Consider the following 14,875-nt stretch of genomic DNA (forward strand, 5'->3'; position numbering starts at 1 on the left):
TTCATTTTGAGGAATACTGAATGTTTTCAGTGTTTTCAATCATGTTCACATTCAGTCTAGAACTGCAATAGCATCATGTTCACACAGCGACACACACCTCTGACCTTTATTTCTCTCTACATGAGGACAGCAGAGCTGCAGTCAACACATGAGGAAAAGTAACTTAGATATTTTGTTGTAAACTGAAAAAGTAACGTGTTACGTTACTAGTTACCTAAAAAAGTAATCTGATTACATAACTCAAGTTACTTACCCCAACACTGGTTATAATAAATTATTCTGGGGACACCAGAGACTGATATCACATCTTGTGAAAAGGGCATTATAGGACCTCTTTAATATTTGATCAATGTTTTATAATTGAAATATTCAGCAACCGACAGTAATATCCAGTGATGCAAACTACTCAACTTATTTTATGAAATTTTGACGCTTTTAATTGAAAACATGCTATTATTTGATTAATATGATATGATTAGTATCATTCATAACTAAATGTGACAAGACATTTTATGTTTTTTACATATTAGAGATACAGTGCTGAGTTTAACAACTATTTATTTTCAAAGTTTGTGAATATAAAGTTGTACCTATTAATTGCTTAGATATTAAAACTACTTTTCTAACTTAAATTGTTAAAAATCTTGAATTCTTCAGAGCACAGACTAAAGCTTGGTATATTTTTAAAGGGAAATAATTGTCTTTTCTTTCTTTCTTTGTTAATTAATTAATTTTTGTTGTTATTTAATTGAAACTATTCTCAATTCTCAAAGGTGTGTTAATTGTAAAAAATAATAATAATAAAAAATATTGTTTATGTTGTGCATTTGTATGTAATTCCTTGATCTTTATGCAGATTAATTGTTATTCAAGCATAAAAAAAAAAAAAAAAAAAAAAAAAAGATATGTAGTGATGTGAGCGCGCTCTAGGGTTAATGAGCGCGCCTCGCCTCTTTCACCAGACTGAACGGATGTAACTTTAAAAATGACGCTCATCACAGCGAGCGATAAACGCGTCAGACGGACTGAATGAAACATGAAGGACCGCACGCAGGAGCTCAGACATGTAAGTGTGTCAGTTTATTCAGTCATGCTGAACTTTATACTGATGCTGTGATGGACAGACATGCTTCATACTGACGCGTTTTCATACTGATTACTGCTCAGAAGTGTTTAGTGATGTTTAATGTTTGCCCTGTAATAGTTGTAATTATGAGAATGAGCATATGTTTGTTTTATTACAAATATTTTCACACAAGTTCCTTATGGCGTTGAGCTGAATGTGAACTGAAGAGAGAGAGGAAATGTTCATTCGTGAGTTTGTCTGCAGGTGAGAAGAGCTGAGAGGTCTTCTTTGAGACTCAAGTGTAATGTTAATGTTAAATTAAAAAGCTTATTTGCCTACTTGTAGATGACGTATGAAAGAACTAATTAAAGCTCATTTGCATCACTGTGAGCTGAAAACTGATTTAATGATCAAGTTGACTGAGCAGATGTGTTACATGATAAATGAAGTGATCTGAGTCGAGCACATAATCATTAACCAGTCTTTCCCTCACTATCACTGAACAAACAGAGGACTAGAGAGTGATTCCTGGTGTGTCTCATGTATTGACATACTGCCTTTAGTTCACTTCAGGTCCAAAACTGCAGCCCACTGCTATCCGGTTATAAGTGACACATTACATGAATCAAGTTGTAGAAAGCAGACCGTTAGTTGTGGTTTATCATCAGAACAGGTCAACATTTCACAGATTAATATTACATGGTTTCTCTCTGAAAACTGTCAGACAGTCGGGATGCAGATGCATATTCATGTTCATTAACAGCAGCATCTGTAAAAACTGTAACAACCTAATTTTTAAAGAGTAAAATAGGGAAACATTTGGTCTTCCACAGTATTTGGATCAGATAACCGCAGGTTAAACCACACATTGCACCTCACTGCCAGGGTAAAGAGTAACTAGGCTATATGGTTTCTGTTGTGTTTGTTATAATTTGTGTAAATACAAAAGCACAAAACTGCTATAGCTTTATAACAAAAAATACAGCAATTATATTACACTGCTCCTTTAATGTCTACATTAATAATATAATACTACTACTAATATTTCTGCCATGGTTTCACTTAGTGTTACTACATGGTAAATGATTTGTGGATTGAAAAGCCTTCTGACTGTGTCGTTTTGGCTCAATGTTTCCTCTTTTCTGTGTCAGTGTTGAGAATGTAATCTGACTTTAACCCTTTCATGCACAGAGGTCACTACATTGGATAGCTATTCAAAAAACATTTTCTTGCATATGCATGGGTGTTGATGGCATAGTTGCACATCAGCCTCTACAGTGGACCCTAGTGCTTCATCCTATACACTGACACCAAGCCGTTTCCCTCCAAACCAAGATGGCCGATGGCAAGTCAGAAATGCCAAGTTGCTCTGGAATATCTATCCATTCTTTCTTTCCTAGGTGACTCTTGCATGTAAAAATGTTATAGCATCAAGCAATATCGGAGTCATATCACAGCTAAATTTCCAAGAATTGAATTTAGATTAGGAGAAAATTCTGATTAATCATCTGTCCACTAAAGTGGACATCATGCATCACTAACTATTTCAGGTACAATTCATTCTTGAAAACACTTCATCTGCAGTCACCTTTTTGACTGTAAATAAATGTGTTTGTGTTATTAGAATGTGCATTAGATATAGAATTTGCATTATCATCAAAAAGTAATCTGATTATGTAATGCACATTACTTGTAAAGTGTTACTTTACGCGTAACATGAAAAAAAGTTACTTCTAATGCATTACTTGTAACATCAAAAAGTAATCTGATTACATAATGCACATTACTTACAATGCAATACGTTAGATCAGAAATTAAACTGATTACGTTAAAAACTGAAAGTATTCCTTACATCAAAAAGTAATCTGATTACATAATGCATGTTACTTTTAATATATTACTTTACTCATTAGATCAAAAAGTAATCAGATTACATTATGCTTGTTACTTTTAATGCGTTACTTTACTGGTAACATCAAAAAGTAATCAGATTACATAATGCATGTTACTTTTAATATATTACTTTACTCATTAGATCAAAAAGTAATCAGATTACATTATGCTTGTTACTTTTAATGCGTTACTTTACTGGTAACATCAAAAAGTAATCAGATTACATAATGCATGTTACTTTTAATGTATTACTTTACTCATTAGATCAAAAAGTAATCAGATTGCATTATGCATGTTACTTTTAATATATTAATTTACTCATTAGATCAAAAAGTAATCTGATTACATAATGCATGTTACTTTTAATATATTACTTTACTCATTAGATCAAAAAGTAATCAGATTACATAATGCATGTTACTTTTAATGCGTTACTTTACTGGTAACATCAAAAAGTAATCTGATTGCATTATGCATGTTATTTTTATTATATTACTTTACTCATTAGATCAAAAAGTAATCTGATTACATAATGCATGTTACTTTTAATGTATTACTTTACTCATTAGATCAGAAAGTAATCAGATTACATAATGCATGTTATTTTTAATGTATTACTTTACTCATTAGATCAAAAAGTAATCAGATTACATTATGCTTGTTACTTTTAATTCGTTACTTTACTGGTAACATTAAAAAGTAATCAGATTGCATTATGCATGTTACTTTTAATGTATTACTTTACTCATTAGATCAAAAAGTAATCAGATTACATTATGCTTGTTACTTTTAATTCGTTACTTTACTGGTAACATTAAAAAGTAATCAGATTGCATTATGCATGTTACTTTTAATGTATTACTTTACTCATTAGATCAAAAAGTAATCAGATTGCATTATGCATGTTATTTTTAATGTATTACTTTACTCATTAGATCAAAAAGTAATCAGATTGCATTATGCATGTTACTTTTAATATATTACTTTACTCATTAGATCAAAAAGTAATCAGATTACATTATGCTTGTTACTTTTAATGTGTTACTTTACTGGTAACATTAAAAAGTAATCAGATTGCATTATGCATGTTATTTTTAATGTATTACTTTACTCATTAGATCAAAAAGTAATCAGATTACATTATGCTTGTTACTTTTAATGCGTTACTTTACTGGTAACATTAAAAAGTAATCAGATTACATTATGCTTGTTACTTTTAATGCGTTACTTTACTGGTAACATTAAAAAGTAATCAGATTACATTATGCTTGTTACTTTTAATGCGTTACTTTACTGGTAACATTAAAAAGTAATCAGATTACATTATGCTTGTTACTTTTAATGCGTTACTTTACTGGTAACATTAAAAAGTAATCAGATTGCATTATGCATGTTACTTTTAATGTATTACTTTACTCATTAGATCAAAAAGTAATCAGATTGCATTATGCATGTTATTTTTAATGTATTACTTTACTCATTAGATCAAAAAGTAATCAGATTGCATTATGCATGTTACTTTTAATATATTACTTTACTCATTAGATCAAAAAGTAATCAGATTACATTATGCTTGTTACTTTTAATGTGTTACTTTACTGGTAACATTAAAAAGTAATCAGATTGCATTATGCATGTTATTTTTAATGTATTACTTTACTCATTAGATCAAAAAGTAATCAGATTACATTATGCTTGTTACTTTTAATGCGTTACTTTACTGGTAACATTAAAAAGTAATCAGATTACATTATGCTTGTTACTTTTAATGCGTTACTTTACTGGTAACATTAAAAAGTAATCAGATTACATTATGCTTGTTACTTTTAATGCGTTACTTTACTGGTAACATTAAAAAGTAATCAGATTACATTATGCTTGTTACTTTTAATGCTTTACTTTACTGGTAACATTAAAAAGTAATCAGATTGCATTATGCATGTTACTTTTAATGTATTACTTTACTCATTAGATCAAAAAGTAATCAGATTACATTATGCTTGTTACTTTTAATGCTTTACTTTACTGGTAACATTAAAAAGTAATCAGATTGCATTATGCATGTTACTTTTAATGTATTACTTTACTCATTAGATCAAAAAGTAATCAGATTGCATTATGCATGTTACTTTTAATATATTACTTTACTCATTAGATCAAAAAGTAATCTGATTACATAATGCATGTTACTTTTAATATATTACTTATTAGATCAAAAAGTAATCAGATTACATAATGCATGTTACTTTTAATACGTTACTTTACTGGTAAGATCAAAAAGTAATCAGTGTAGCCTATGCACACGTATCAGGATAATCAATAAACTTTGGAGTTTTCAGAACGCTTTTAACCTGATGAACTTTGTTTCTTAATCACTAAATCGGCTCCGAACTGTCTACTAAAGATGAGCCCACTTGACACCTTTGTGGCCCTCCGAGTTAACACAGCAGGCCCAATTTCCTTGCTCTTAGGACATCAAAGGGGCCCCTCATGTGGACTACGGGCCAGATCCACATTCCAGCACCCACACACACTGTTCATTGAGACATGTCACCAAACGGACAAATGTATTTTTCTATGTGTTTAATAATACTGTGAAGAACACACTCCGTTTGGAGATCTGATCTGGTAGTCATAAATCATTGGATTAAGTCGTGAGGCCAAACAATGGGAAAGCTTTCCCGCCAACTTTGCACCCATGTTATTGGCTACCCCACCTCAAGGAGGTGTGTCGGCTTATCTGTCATAAAAGCAAAGACGCACAATTCTGTGTGTTCTCTCCTGATTGTCTCACGAGCATCTCGTGCACGTTTTTCCCGGACCTCTCCGGTGACCACGCGCTGTCATCGCGCTCAGCTTCGGGATCGCCATCTTCCAGCGAAACTCACTCTCGTCCTCAGTTCAAACCTTCCCGCTGAACGGAGGAAGCCAACGAACTGCACCAGCGCTAACCTGAAATTCGACACACGCAACCAATGCAAGTATACTGCCGTTTCTCAATCTTAGATGATGAAACTGATTTCCGTGCTGGCTTAGGACTGGTTGTGAGTTTGCTACTTGCCTTCTCTCTTTCCTTCTCTACTTCTATTCTTGTACATGGGTGTGTATTTTCTTGTATATATATTTAGATGTAAAACCTCTGTATTCGTAGTTTGCATATATTAAAACGTTATTCATGCTCGATTGTTCTGTTTGTTCTTTCAGCTGAAAACCAAGTCACTTTAACGCTTTTCGATCGCTTTATGTTATAAAACTATAAAGTTATTTTCACGGCCAGAGAATAACTCTGTTTATAATATTCTGTGAGGGACTTAGTTTGCTGGACAAACGAACAGTTTCTCTAAATAATTATTAAACCAGAACTATATGTAATTGATTACAATTCGTTGTAATTGATTCACAATATATGTTTAATTCCCCGTTGGGTCGATATATGAATCATAATTTATTCATAACCTTATGAATTATTATATTCATATTTCATCCATAAATTGATTAATAACCGCTACATTTCGTTACATCAGATTGCATTATGCATGTTATTTTTAATGTATTACTTTACTCATTAGATCAAAAAGTAATCTGATTACATAATGCATGTTCATTTTAATATATTACTTTACTCATTAGATCAAAAAGTAATCTGATTACATAATGCATGTTCATTTTAATATATTACTTTACTCATTAGATCAAAAAGTAATCAGATTACATAATGCATGTTACTTTTAATGCGTTACTTTACTGGTAACATCAAAAAGTAATCAGATTGCATTATGCATGTTATTTTTATTATATTACTTTACTCATTAGATCAAAAAGTAATCTGATTACATAATGCATGTTACTTTTAATGTATTACTTTACTCATTAGATCAAAAAGTAATCAGATTACATTATGCTTGTTACTTTTAATGCGTTACTTTACTGGTAACATCAAAAAGTAATCTGATTACATAATGCATGTTACTTTTAATATATTACTTTACTCATTAGATCAAAAAGTAATCTGATTACATAATGCATGTTACTTTTAATATATTACTTTACTCATTAGATCAAAAAGTAATCTGATTACATAATGCATGTTACTTTTAATATATTACTTTACTCATTAGATCAAAAAGTAATCAGATTACATAATGCATGTTATTTTTAATGTATTACTTTACTCATTAGATCAAAAAGTAATCAGATTACATAATGCATGTTATTTTTAATATATTACTTTACTCATTAGATCAAAAAGTAATCTGATTGCATTATGCATGTTACTTTTAATATATTACTTTACTCATTAGATCAAAAAGTAATCTGATTACATAATGCATGTTACTTTTAATATATTACTTTACTAATTAGATCAAAAAGTAATCAGATTACATTATGCTTGTTACTTTTAATGCGTTACTTTACTGGTAACATCAAAAAGTAATCTGATTACATAATGCATGTTACTTTTAATATACTACTTTACTCATTAGATCAAAAAGTAATCTGATTACATAATGCATGTTACTTTAAATATATTACTTTACTCATTAGATCAAAAAGTAATCAGATTGCATAATGCATGTTACTTTTAATATATTACTTTACTCATTAGATCAAAAAGTAATCAGATTGCATTATGCATGTTACTTTTAATATATTACTTTACTCATTAGATCAAAAAGTAATCTGATTACATAATGCATGTTACTTTTATTATATTACTTTACTCATTAGATCAAAAAGTAATCTGATTACATAATGCATGTAACTTTTAATATATTACTTTACTCATTAGATCAAAAAGTAATCAGATTACATAATGCATGTTACTTTTATGTATTACTTTACTCATTAGATCAGAAAGTAATCAGATTACATAATGCATGTTATTTTTAATGTATTACTTTACTCATTAGATCAAAAAGTAATCAGATTACATTATGCTTGTTACTTTTAATGCGTTACTTTACTGGTAACATCAAAAAGTAATCTGATTACATAATGCATGTTACTTTTAATATACTACTTTACTCATTAGATCAAAAAGTAATCAGATTGCATAATGCATGTTACTTTTAATATATTACTTTACTCATTAGATCAAAAAGTAATCAGATTGCATTATGCATGTTACTTTTAATATATTACTTTACTCATTAGATCAAAAAGTAATCTGATTACATAATGCATGTTACTTTTATTATATTACTTTACTCATTAGATCAAAAAGTAATCTGATTACATAATGCATGTTACTTTTAATATAATACTTTACTCATTAGATCAAAAAGTAATCAGATTACATAATGCATGTTACTTTTAATGCGTTACTTTACTGGTAACATCAAAAAGTAATCAGATTACATAATGCATGTTACTTTTATTATATTACTTTACTCATTAGATCAAAAAGTAATCTGATTACATAATGCATGTTACTTTTAATATATTACTTTACTCATTAGATCAAAAAGTAATCAGATTACATAGTGCATGTTACTTTTAATGCGTTACTTTACTGGTAACATCAAAAAGTAATCAGATTGCATTATGCATGTTACTTTTAATGTATTACTTTACTCATTAGATCAAAAAGTAATCAGATTACATTATGCTTGTTATTTTAATGGATTACTTTACTCGTTAGATCAAAAAACAATCTGATTACGTAAATGATTTTTTTTTAATGAAATTAAATTAAAACTGCCAGTAGTTGGCACTTTCTTGGTCATTGTGTCAATAGTAATTTATTCAACCGATTCATTCGAAGGCTGATTCATTTTGGAATGAATCAAGTGACCGTCTTTTGCTGCATCGCAATGGACCCTTCGCTAACGAAAACCGCCACAGGCCAATCGGGGTTTAGCAACCGTTACTAGGCGCGGGAGGTCTGTCAAGCTTTCGAGCAAGGGAACATGCCGAAGCGTTGTGCTTATGGATTGTGTTAACCTGATACCCGGTATCCTAAAAGTTTTTCCCTTCACCTAAAACCGAAGTGGAGGAATGCCGGTGTTCTGAAAATTTGTGCTACTCTGTCTGATTTTGCTACCTCCCATTGAAATAGTAGGTAACGTTAGCAAAATCTGAGCATGATATTAACGTGGTCTATGGCTTTATTAACATCTACACTTACCCCAACCCTGAACCTACCCTTATAATAGTGCATATACAGTAATTTTGTGTTATTTATCATGACAACAATGATGTAATAATGATGTATGCATATGCAGTAAGCCCAGATAGGATAATCTGACGGGTAACGTTAGGTTAGCTAGCTAGCTAACTCAGCACATCATTGCTTGGAAATAATGACGGTTCTTTGTTCATAATGCATATATTTGAACATGAAATAAAATGATTAAAGGGAAGACAGAGTTACGTTTGTTACAGATCCCGTGTTCCCCTGGACTCCATTTCCTCCTGTTCTCCACACCTGCACTCACTTCCCTCGTCAGCTCCTCATCGTCACTCATCACCTGCACCTGGACTCCATTGTCAGCACTCCCCATATATTGCACTCACTCCCTTCACTCCTCGTCCGTTCTCTGTTGTGTTAATGTGTAGTTTGGTGATCTCTGCTTTCTGTTTAATAAATGTATAGTTCGTCTTGTGGAAATCCGTATCTGCCTCATCCCTCTACCAGCTACCATAACAGAAGAACGGACCAATACCGTTGGATTTCCACAAAAAAGGGATGGAGACTTTCCCCGGCTCCTCCAACGCCTCTCACCCTGTCATCCGGCGATTGCCTAATCGGGCTCCTGCAGGTAGGTCGTTCGCTGGAGAGGTATGTGGAGGAGTTCGTTGAGCTTGCTTCCTTGTCTGACTGGCCTGAAGCATGTTTGATCTCTCTGTTTCTGGATGGACTAGAGGATGACACCATCCGTTTTGATGAACCTGATTACCGATTCTCCTTGAGCGAAACTATAAATTCCATTTTATGGTTAAATGACTCCAAATTCGTAGTTGATTGGGTTCAGGATGGGTGTCTATCTCTAGTCCTTCCAGAAACACGGCTGGCCGGGCCAGTCAGACAATCTCCGTCTTCCTCCGCATACCCCTCCAGCAAACTCCCTGCCTGCCCCATGCTGGACCCACATTCCTCTACTGGGCCCAGTAAGCGGAGGAGGAGGAAGAAAGCGGCTCCAGTCTCTCCAGAGCCCGCTCCAGTGTCTTCAGAGCCCGCTCCAGTGTCTCCAGAGCCGGCTCCAGTGTCTTCAGAGCCTGCTCCAGTGTCTCCAGAGCCCGCTCCAGTGTCTCCAGAGCCCGCTCCAGTATCTCCAGAGCCCGCTCCAGTGTCTTCAGAGCCCGCTCCAGTGTCTCCAGAGCCCGCTCCAGTATCTCCAGAGCCCGCTCCAGTGTCTTCAGAGCCCGCTCCAGTGTCTCCAGAGCCCGCTCCAGTATCTCCAGAGCCCGCTCCAGTGTCTTCAGAGCCCGCTCCAGTGTCTCCAGAGCCCGCTCCAGTGTCTCCAGAGCCCGCTCCAGTGTCTCCAGAGCCCGCTCCAGTATCTCCAGAGCCCGCTCCAGTGTCTTCAGAGCCCGCTCCAGTATCTCCAGAGCCCGCTCCAGTGTCTTCAGAGCCCGCTCCAGTGTCTTCAGAGCCCGCTCCAGTGTCTCCAGAGCCCGCTCCAGTGTCTTCAGAGCCCGCTCCAGTGTCTTCAGAGCCCGCTCCAGTGTCTTCAGAGCCCGCTCCAGTGTCTTCAGAGCCCGCTCCAGTGTCTCCAGAGCCCGCTCCAGTATCTCCAGAGCCCGCTCCAGTATCTCCAGAGCCCGCTCCAGTATCTCCAGAGCCCGCTCCAGTATCTCCAGAGCCCGCTCCAGTATCTCCAGAGCCCGATCCCGTCCCTACGGGAATCTTAATTATGTATGAGGGTATGGACTACAAACCTCTGCCAGCCTCACACAAGCCGCCCAGTGATGCGGCCTGGCTTATAGACTTTTGGACAGAGCCAAGTTCTCCAGTCTCCGCCGAGCCAAGTTCTCCAGTCTCCGCCGAGCCAAGTTCTCCAGTCTCCGCCGAGCCAAGTTCTCCAGTCTCCGCCGAGCCAAGTTCTCCAGTCTCCGCCGAGCCAAGTTCTCCAGTCTCCGCCTACGAGCCCTCTGCTCCAGTCGCCGCCTACGAGCCCTCTGCTCCAGCCGCCGCCTACGAGCCCTCTGCTCCAGCCGCCGCCTACGAGCCCTCTGCTCCAGCCGCCGCCTACGAGCCCTCTGCTCCAGCCGCCGCCTACGAGCCCTCTGCTCCAGCCGCCGCCTACGAGCCCTCTGCTCCAGCCGCCGCCTACGAGCCCTCTGCTCCAGCCGCCGCCTACGAGCCCTCTGCTCCAGCCGCCGCCTACGAGCCCTCTGCTCCAGCCGCCGCCTACGAGCCCTCTGCTCCAGCCGCCGCCTACGAGCCCTCTGCTCCAGCCGCCGCCTACGAGCCCTCTGCTCCAGCCGCCGCCTACGAGCCCTCTGCTCCAGCCGCCGCCTACGAGCCCTCTGCTCCAGCCGCCACCTACGAGCCCTCTGCTCCAGCCGCCGCCGCCGAGCCTGCCGCTCCAGCCGCCGCCGAGCCCTCAGCTCCAGCCGCCGCCGCCGAGCCCTCTGCTCCAATTATGAACTTTGCAAAGACTATTTTCCATCCCTGCCTCCCTCTCCCACCTCCATCCATTTGTGTTTACACTGCACCTCCACCTCAAGCCCCCTCGCCCAGATCTCCACCTCGGACCTCTGGGCGATTACCTACACTCTGGCTCCAACCTCCCTCGTCTCCACCATGGCCCATCTGTCCTCCAGCCTCACAAGTCTCCATCCTGCCCCCGTTCACACCTTGGTCCCTCGTCAGCCTGCCCTCCCCTCTGGACTGCACTCCTCCGTCTCCGCTCCGTCCCTCCGTCCCTCGTTTCCAGTTGGCTTCCTCACTCCCCCTGGTGTTCACTTTGTTGTCTGTCGTCTGTGTTCAACTGCGGCCTTCTGGAGCCCCGGCTGCGCTTCGGTCGGCGGAGCCGCTGGTTCCGCCATCTCCCGCCGGTCCTTCAGCGCCGCCTGGGCTCAACTGCTCTATGGCTTCGGCCCCTGACCCTCCATGGCTGCCCTCGGCCCCTGACCCGCCATGGCCGCTCACGGCTCCTGACCCGCCATGGCCGCTCACGGCTCCTGACCCGCCATGGCCGCTCACGGCTCCTGACCCGCCATGGCCGCCCACGGCTCCTGACCCGCCATGGCTTTTGAGCCTGCCCTGGAGACCTCCACTCCAGTCTACTCCTCCCCCTGCTCCGGTTTGAGGTCTCCAGGGCGCCCGCCCCCGTCCCGGTTGTTACATCTACGGCGCGAGGACGCGCCTACCGGGAGGGGGAGGTACTGTTACAGATCCCGTGTTCCCCTGGACTCCATTTCCCAAGATCCTCCTGTTCTCCACACCTGCACTCACTTTCCTCATCAGCTCCTCATCGTCACTCATCACCTGCACCTGGACTCCATTGTCAGCACTCCCCATATATTGCACTCACTCCCTTCATTCCTCGTCCGTTCTCTGTTGTGTTAATGTGTAGTTTGGTGATCTCTGCTTTCTGTTTAATAAATGTATAGTTTGTCTTGTGGAAATCCGTATCTGCCTCATCCCTCTACCAGCTACCGTAACAACGTTAGGCGTGCTAAAAATATAAGCAATGTTATCATTGCAAAGTGGTCAAGCTAACGTCTTGTTTATTCCACAAGGTTTATGGATAAGCTGTTTGATTTATATTTTCACTAATTTCACTTAACCTGCTGTGGATGGACAAAGCTTTTCCTCAATAAATTGTGTGTTTCCTATTTGAATGGTCATCATATGAGGAGGCTGCTGCTTTCGCTGGGAGCTTTAGCTTCAATTTTGATCAAATTATTTTCTAATCGGTTGCATATTATGTCGTGGATATATCCCTTGAATGCATACTGCAGTCCCTTTTGTCTTGCTCTCTCAGATATTTCACCTGTTCGCCAAAAATGACTAATTATCTCCTTGAAAATGTCTGACACCGGTGCATACACACTGTAAATGACTTGCCAGATGCGAAAGCTTGACAGGCGTAGCAACAGTAACTAAGCAGGGCGGGGCTTAGCGAATGGTCCATTCACCTACTTAAACTATGCCCTAAAAGTATGTATTTAACACTGTTGCGATAACCGCAATATTGTAATATCGCAATACTGACAAGCCAACCGCAGAGGAATGCAAGCAACCGACTCAATCGCAATGTTCACGTGTTTTATTTTTTCATAAGGTTGTGCCCCTCTTGTTTTACATTTCATACATGTATACTGAATGTTAAATTAGTAATGATAACAAAAGTGAAGAATGTAATTTTTCCCACCAATATGGTTCTGTAGATTTGCATTAAACAAGACTAAACAGACAGTGAGTAAGAGAGAGAGATCGACTGAGTGCATACAATTACCTGTGTCTGTCCTTCTTCAGCTTACGTCATATATTTGTGAAAAAAAAAAGGCATATCAAAAAAAAAAAAAAAAAAGGAAAGCCTTGTAAAGTGGCGCTCAAGTTAAAATTATTTCAACACCTTGTTTACTTCATGAAGGAATCAACATTTTTGAATGTACTAGTTGAATGAACAGGTTAATGACTCACTCAAAGCCGCCACCTAGTGGCGTAACAATGTAACTGCACTGACTGACAGCCTGATACTGGTGAAATAGAAAGCCTAGTAAAGTCTTAGGAAGCCTCTCGTCCAGTCAGATTCGAGGATCAGAACTGTTATAAAAACAATAGCCCAGCAAGCTTATTGTCCGATTGATGTTCTGTTATGTGGACCTTTATTTTGACATTCTGTTCTGTTTCCTTTAGTTCCTGTTTCCCTGCTCAGTTTAGTTTTGATTTCATTGGTTATTGATTATGTCCTCATTTGTTTATATAGTTATGTATTAATATGTTAATAGTTAATAGTTAAACTAGGTCTAGTTTACTCTCTTTTGTTCTGCCTCTGTTTTATATTGCCCTGTGTTTCAGTTATTCTTGGTCAGTTCAGTTCTCGTTTATGCATTGCATGGTTTCATTCAGAGTGTTTGGATTATTAATAAAGACTGTTTTGTGTTTGAATCCCCTTCATGCCTGCTGATCACATCATAAAACTTATTTATGTATAATTATAAATGATTCTTCTCCACGACAGCCCCATATGTACTATCGGCCAGTGCTTATTGTCAAGCCCTGCATGCAGGACTGTCTGGACTGCTATCAGACTTCTCTGAAAGTGACATTTTAAGGGATGGAGCAAGATTAGCAGATGGAAGGAGTGGATAGAGATAGCATGTGTTGCATTAGGCGTTCATTATTTTGGAGCTGTGCATTAAGTACTTCAGTCTGATAAGCTATAGTAGCTCAAGATTCATTTAACTCTGCTGAATCCTGATGAAGTGAAGTCTTCTGTAACAGATCAGGCAGAGGACCAGAGTGAGGATCAAAAATCCAAAGGAGAATTAGCGAGGTCAATTAACAAGGTCAAATTCCACAAAAAGAAAATCAAGATCAAGAAAGGCCGATAAATCCAAAACAGCTGTTGCAAAGGGAGATATTTTCTTTTACAGAAATCACTTTTTAAGGACTACAACAAACGGCTGGTAGGGACTACAACGAGCTTCTTCCTGGGTTGGTGACATCACAAACCCTCAGATTTACATAAACCCCAGACTGCTTCACAAACGAGGGTCAATTCAACACAAAAGATGAACATGACGGCACATGCTAGTGGATGAGTTGAATCAACTCCACAGCAACTACATCAATTTATCCACTAACCATTCAGAAACGTCTAAAAGTTGTAACTTCTTCCTGAGTCTCTCCATCAGTGTCGACTCCGGTTTGAACAATGTAAGGCTGAACACTTTCCTCATTTTGGCTGCGTGAGATTCTCCAGCTTTGTTGTTGTTGAGCTGTTAAAGCTCCGCCCT

General features: G+C 38.2%; 1 protein-coding gene across 3 annotated transcripts in view; it reads left to right on the forward strand.

The window, feature by feature from the left end:
* Positions 1-947: 947 nt before the first annotated feature.
* The window catches only part of stx1a (syntaxin 1A (brain)), a 40,213-nt gene continuing 26,285 nt past the window's right edge, over positions 948-14,875 (forward strand). For all 3 annotated transcript variants that reach the window (XM_067364909.1, XM_067364908.1, XM_067364907.1), the window contains exon 1: positions 948-1,066. In XM_067364909.1, the coding sequence (XP_067221010.1) occupies positions 1,037-1,066 (30 nt within the window). In that variant the 5' untranslated portion in view covers positions 948-1,036. The remainder of the gene's footprint in view (positions 1,067-14,875) is intronic.

The sequence above is a fragment of the Chanodichthys erythropterus genome, chromosome 17, assembly GCF_024489055.1.
Source record: "Chanodichthys erythropterus isolate Z2021 chromosome 17, ASM2448905v1, whole genome shotgun sequence".
In the NCBI taxonomy this organism is placed as follows: Eukaryota; Metazoa; Chordata; class Actinopteri; order Cypriniformes; family Xenocyprididae; genus Chanodichthys; species Chanodichthys erythropterus.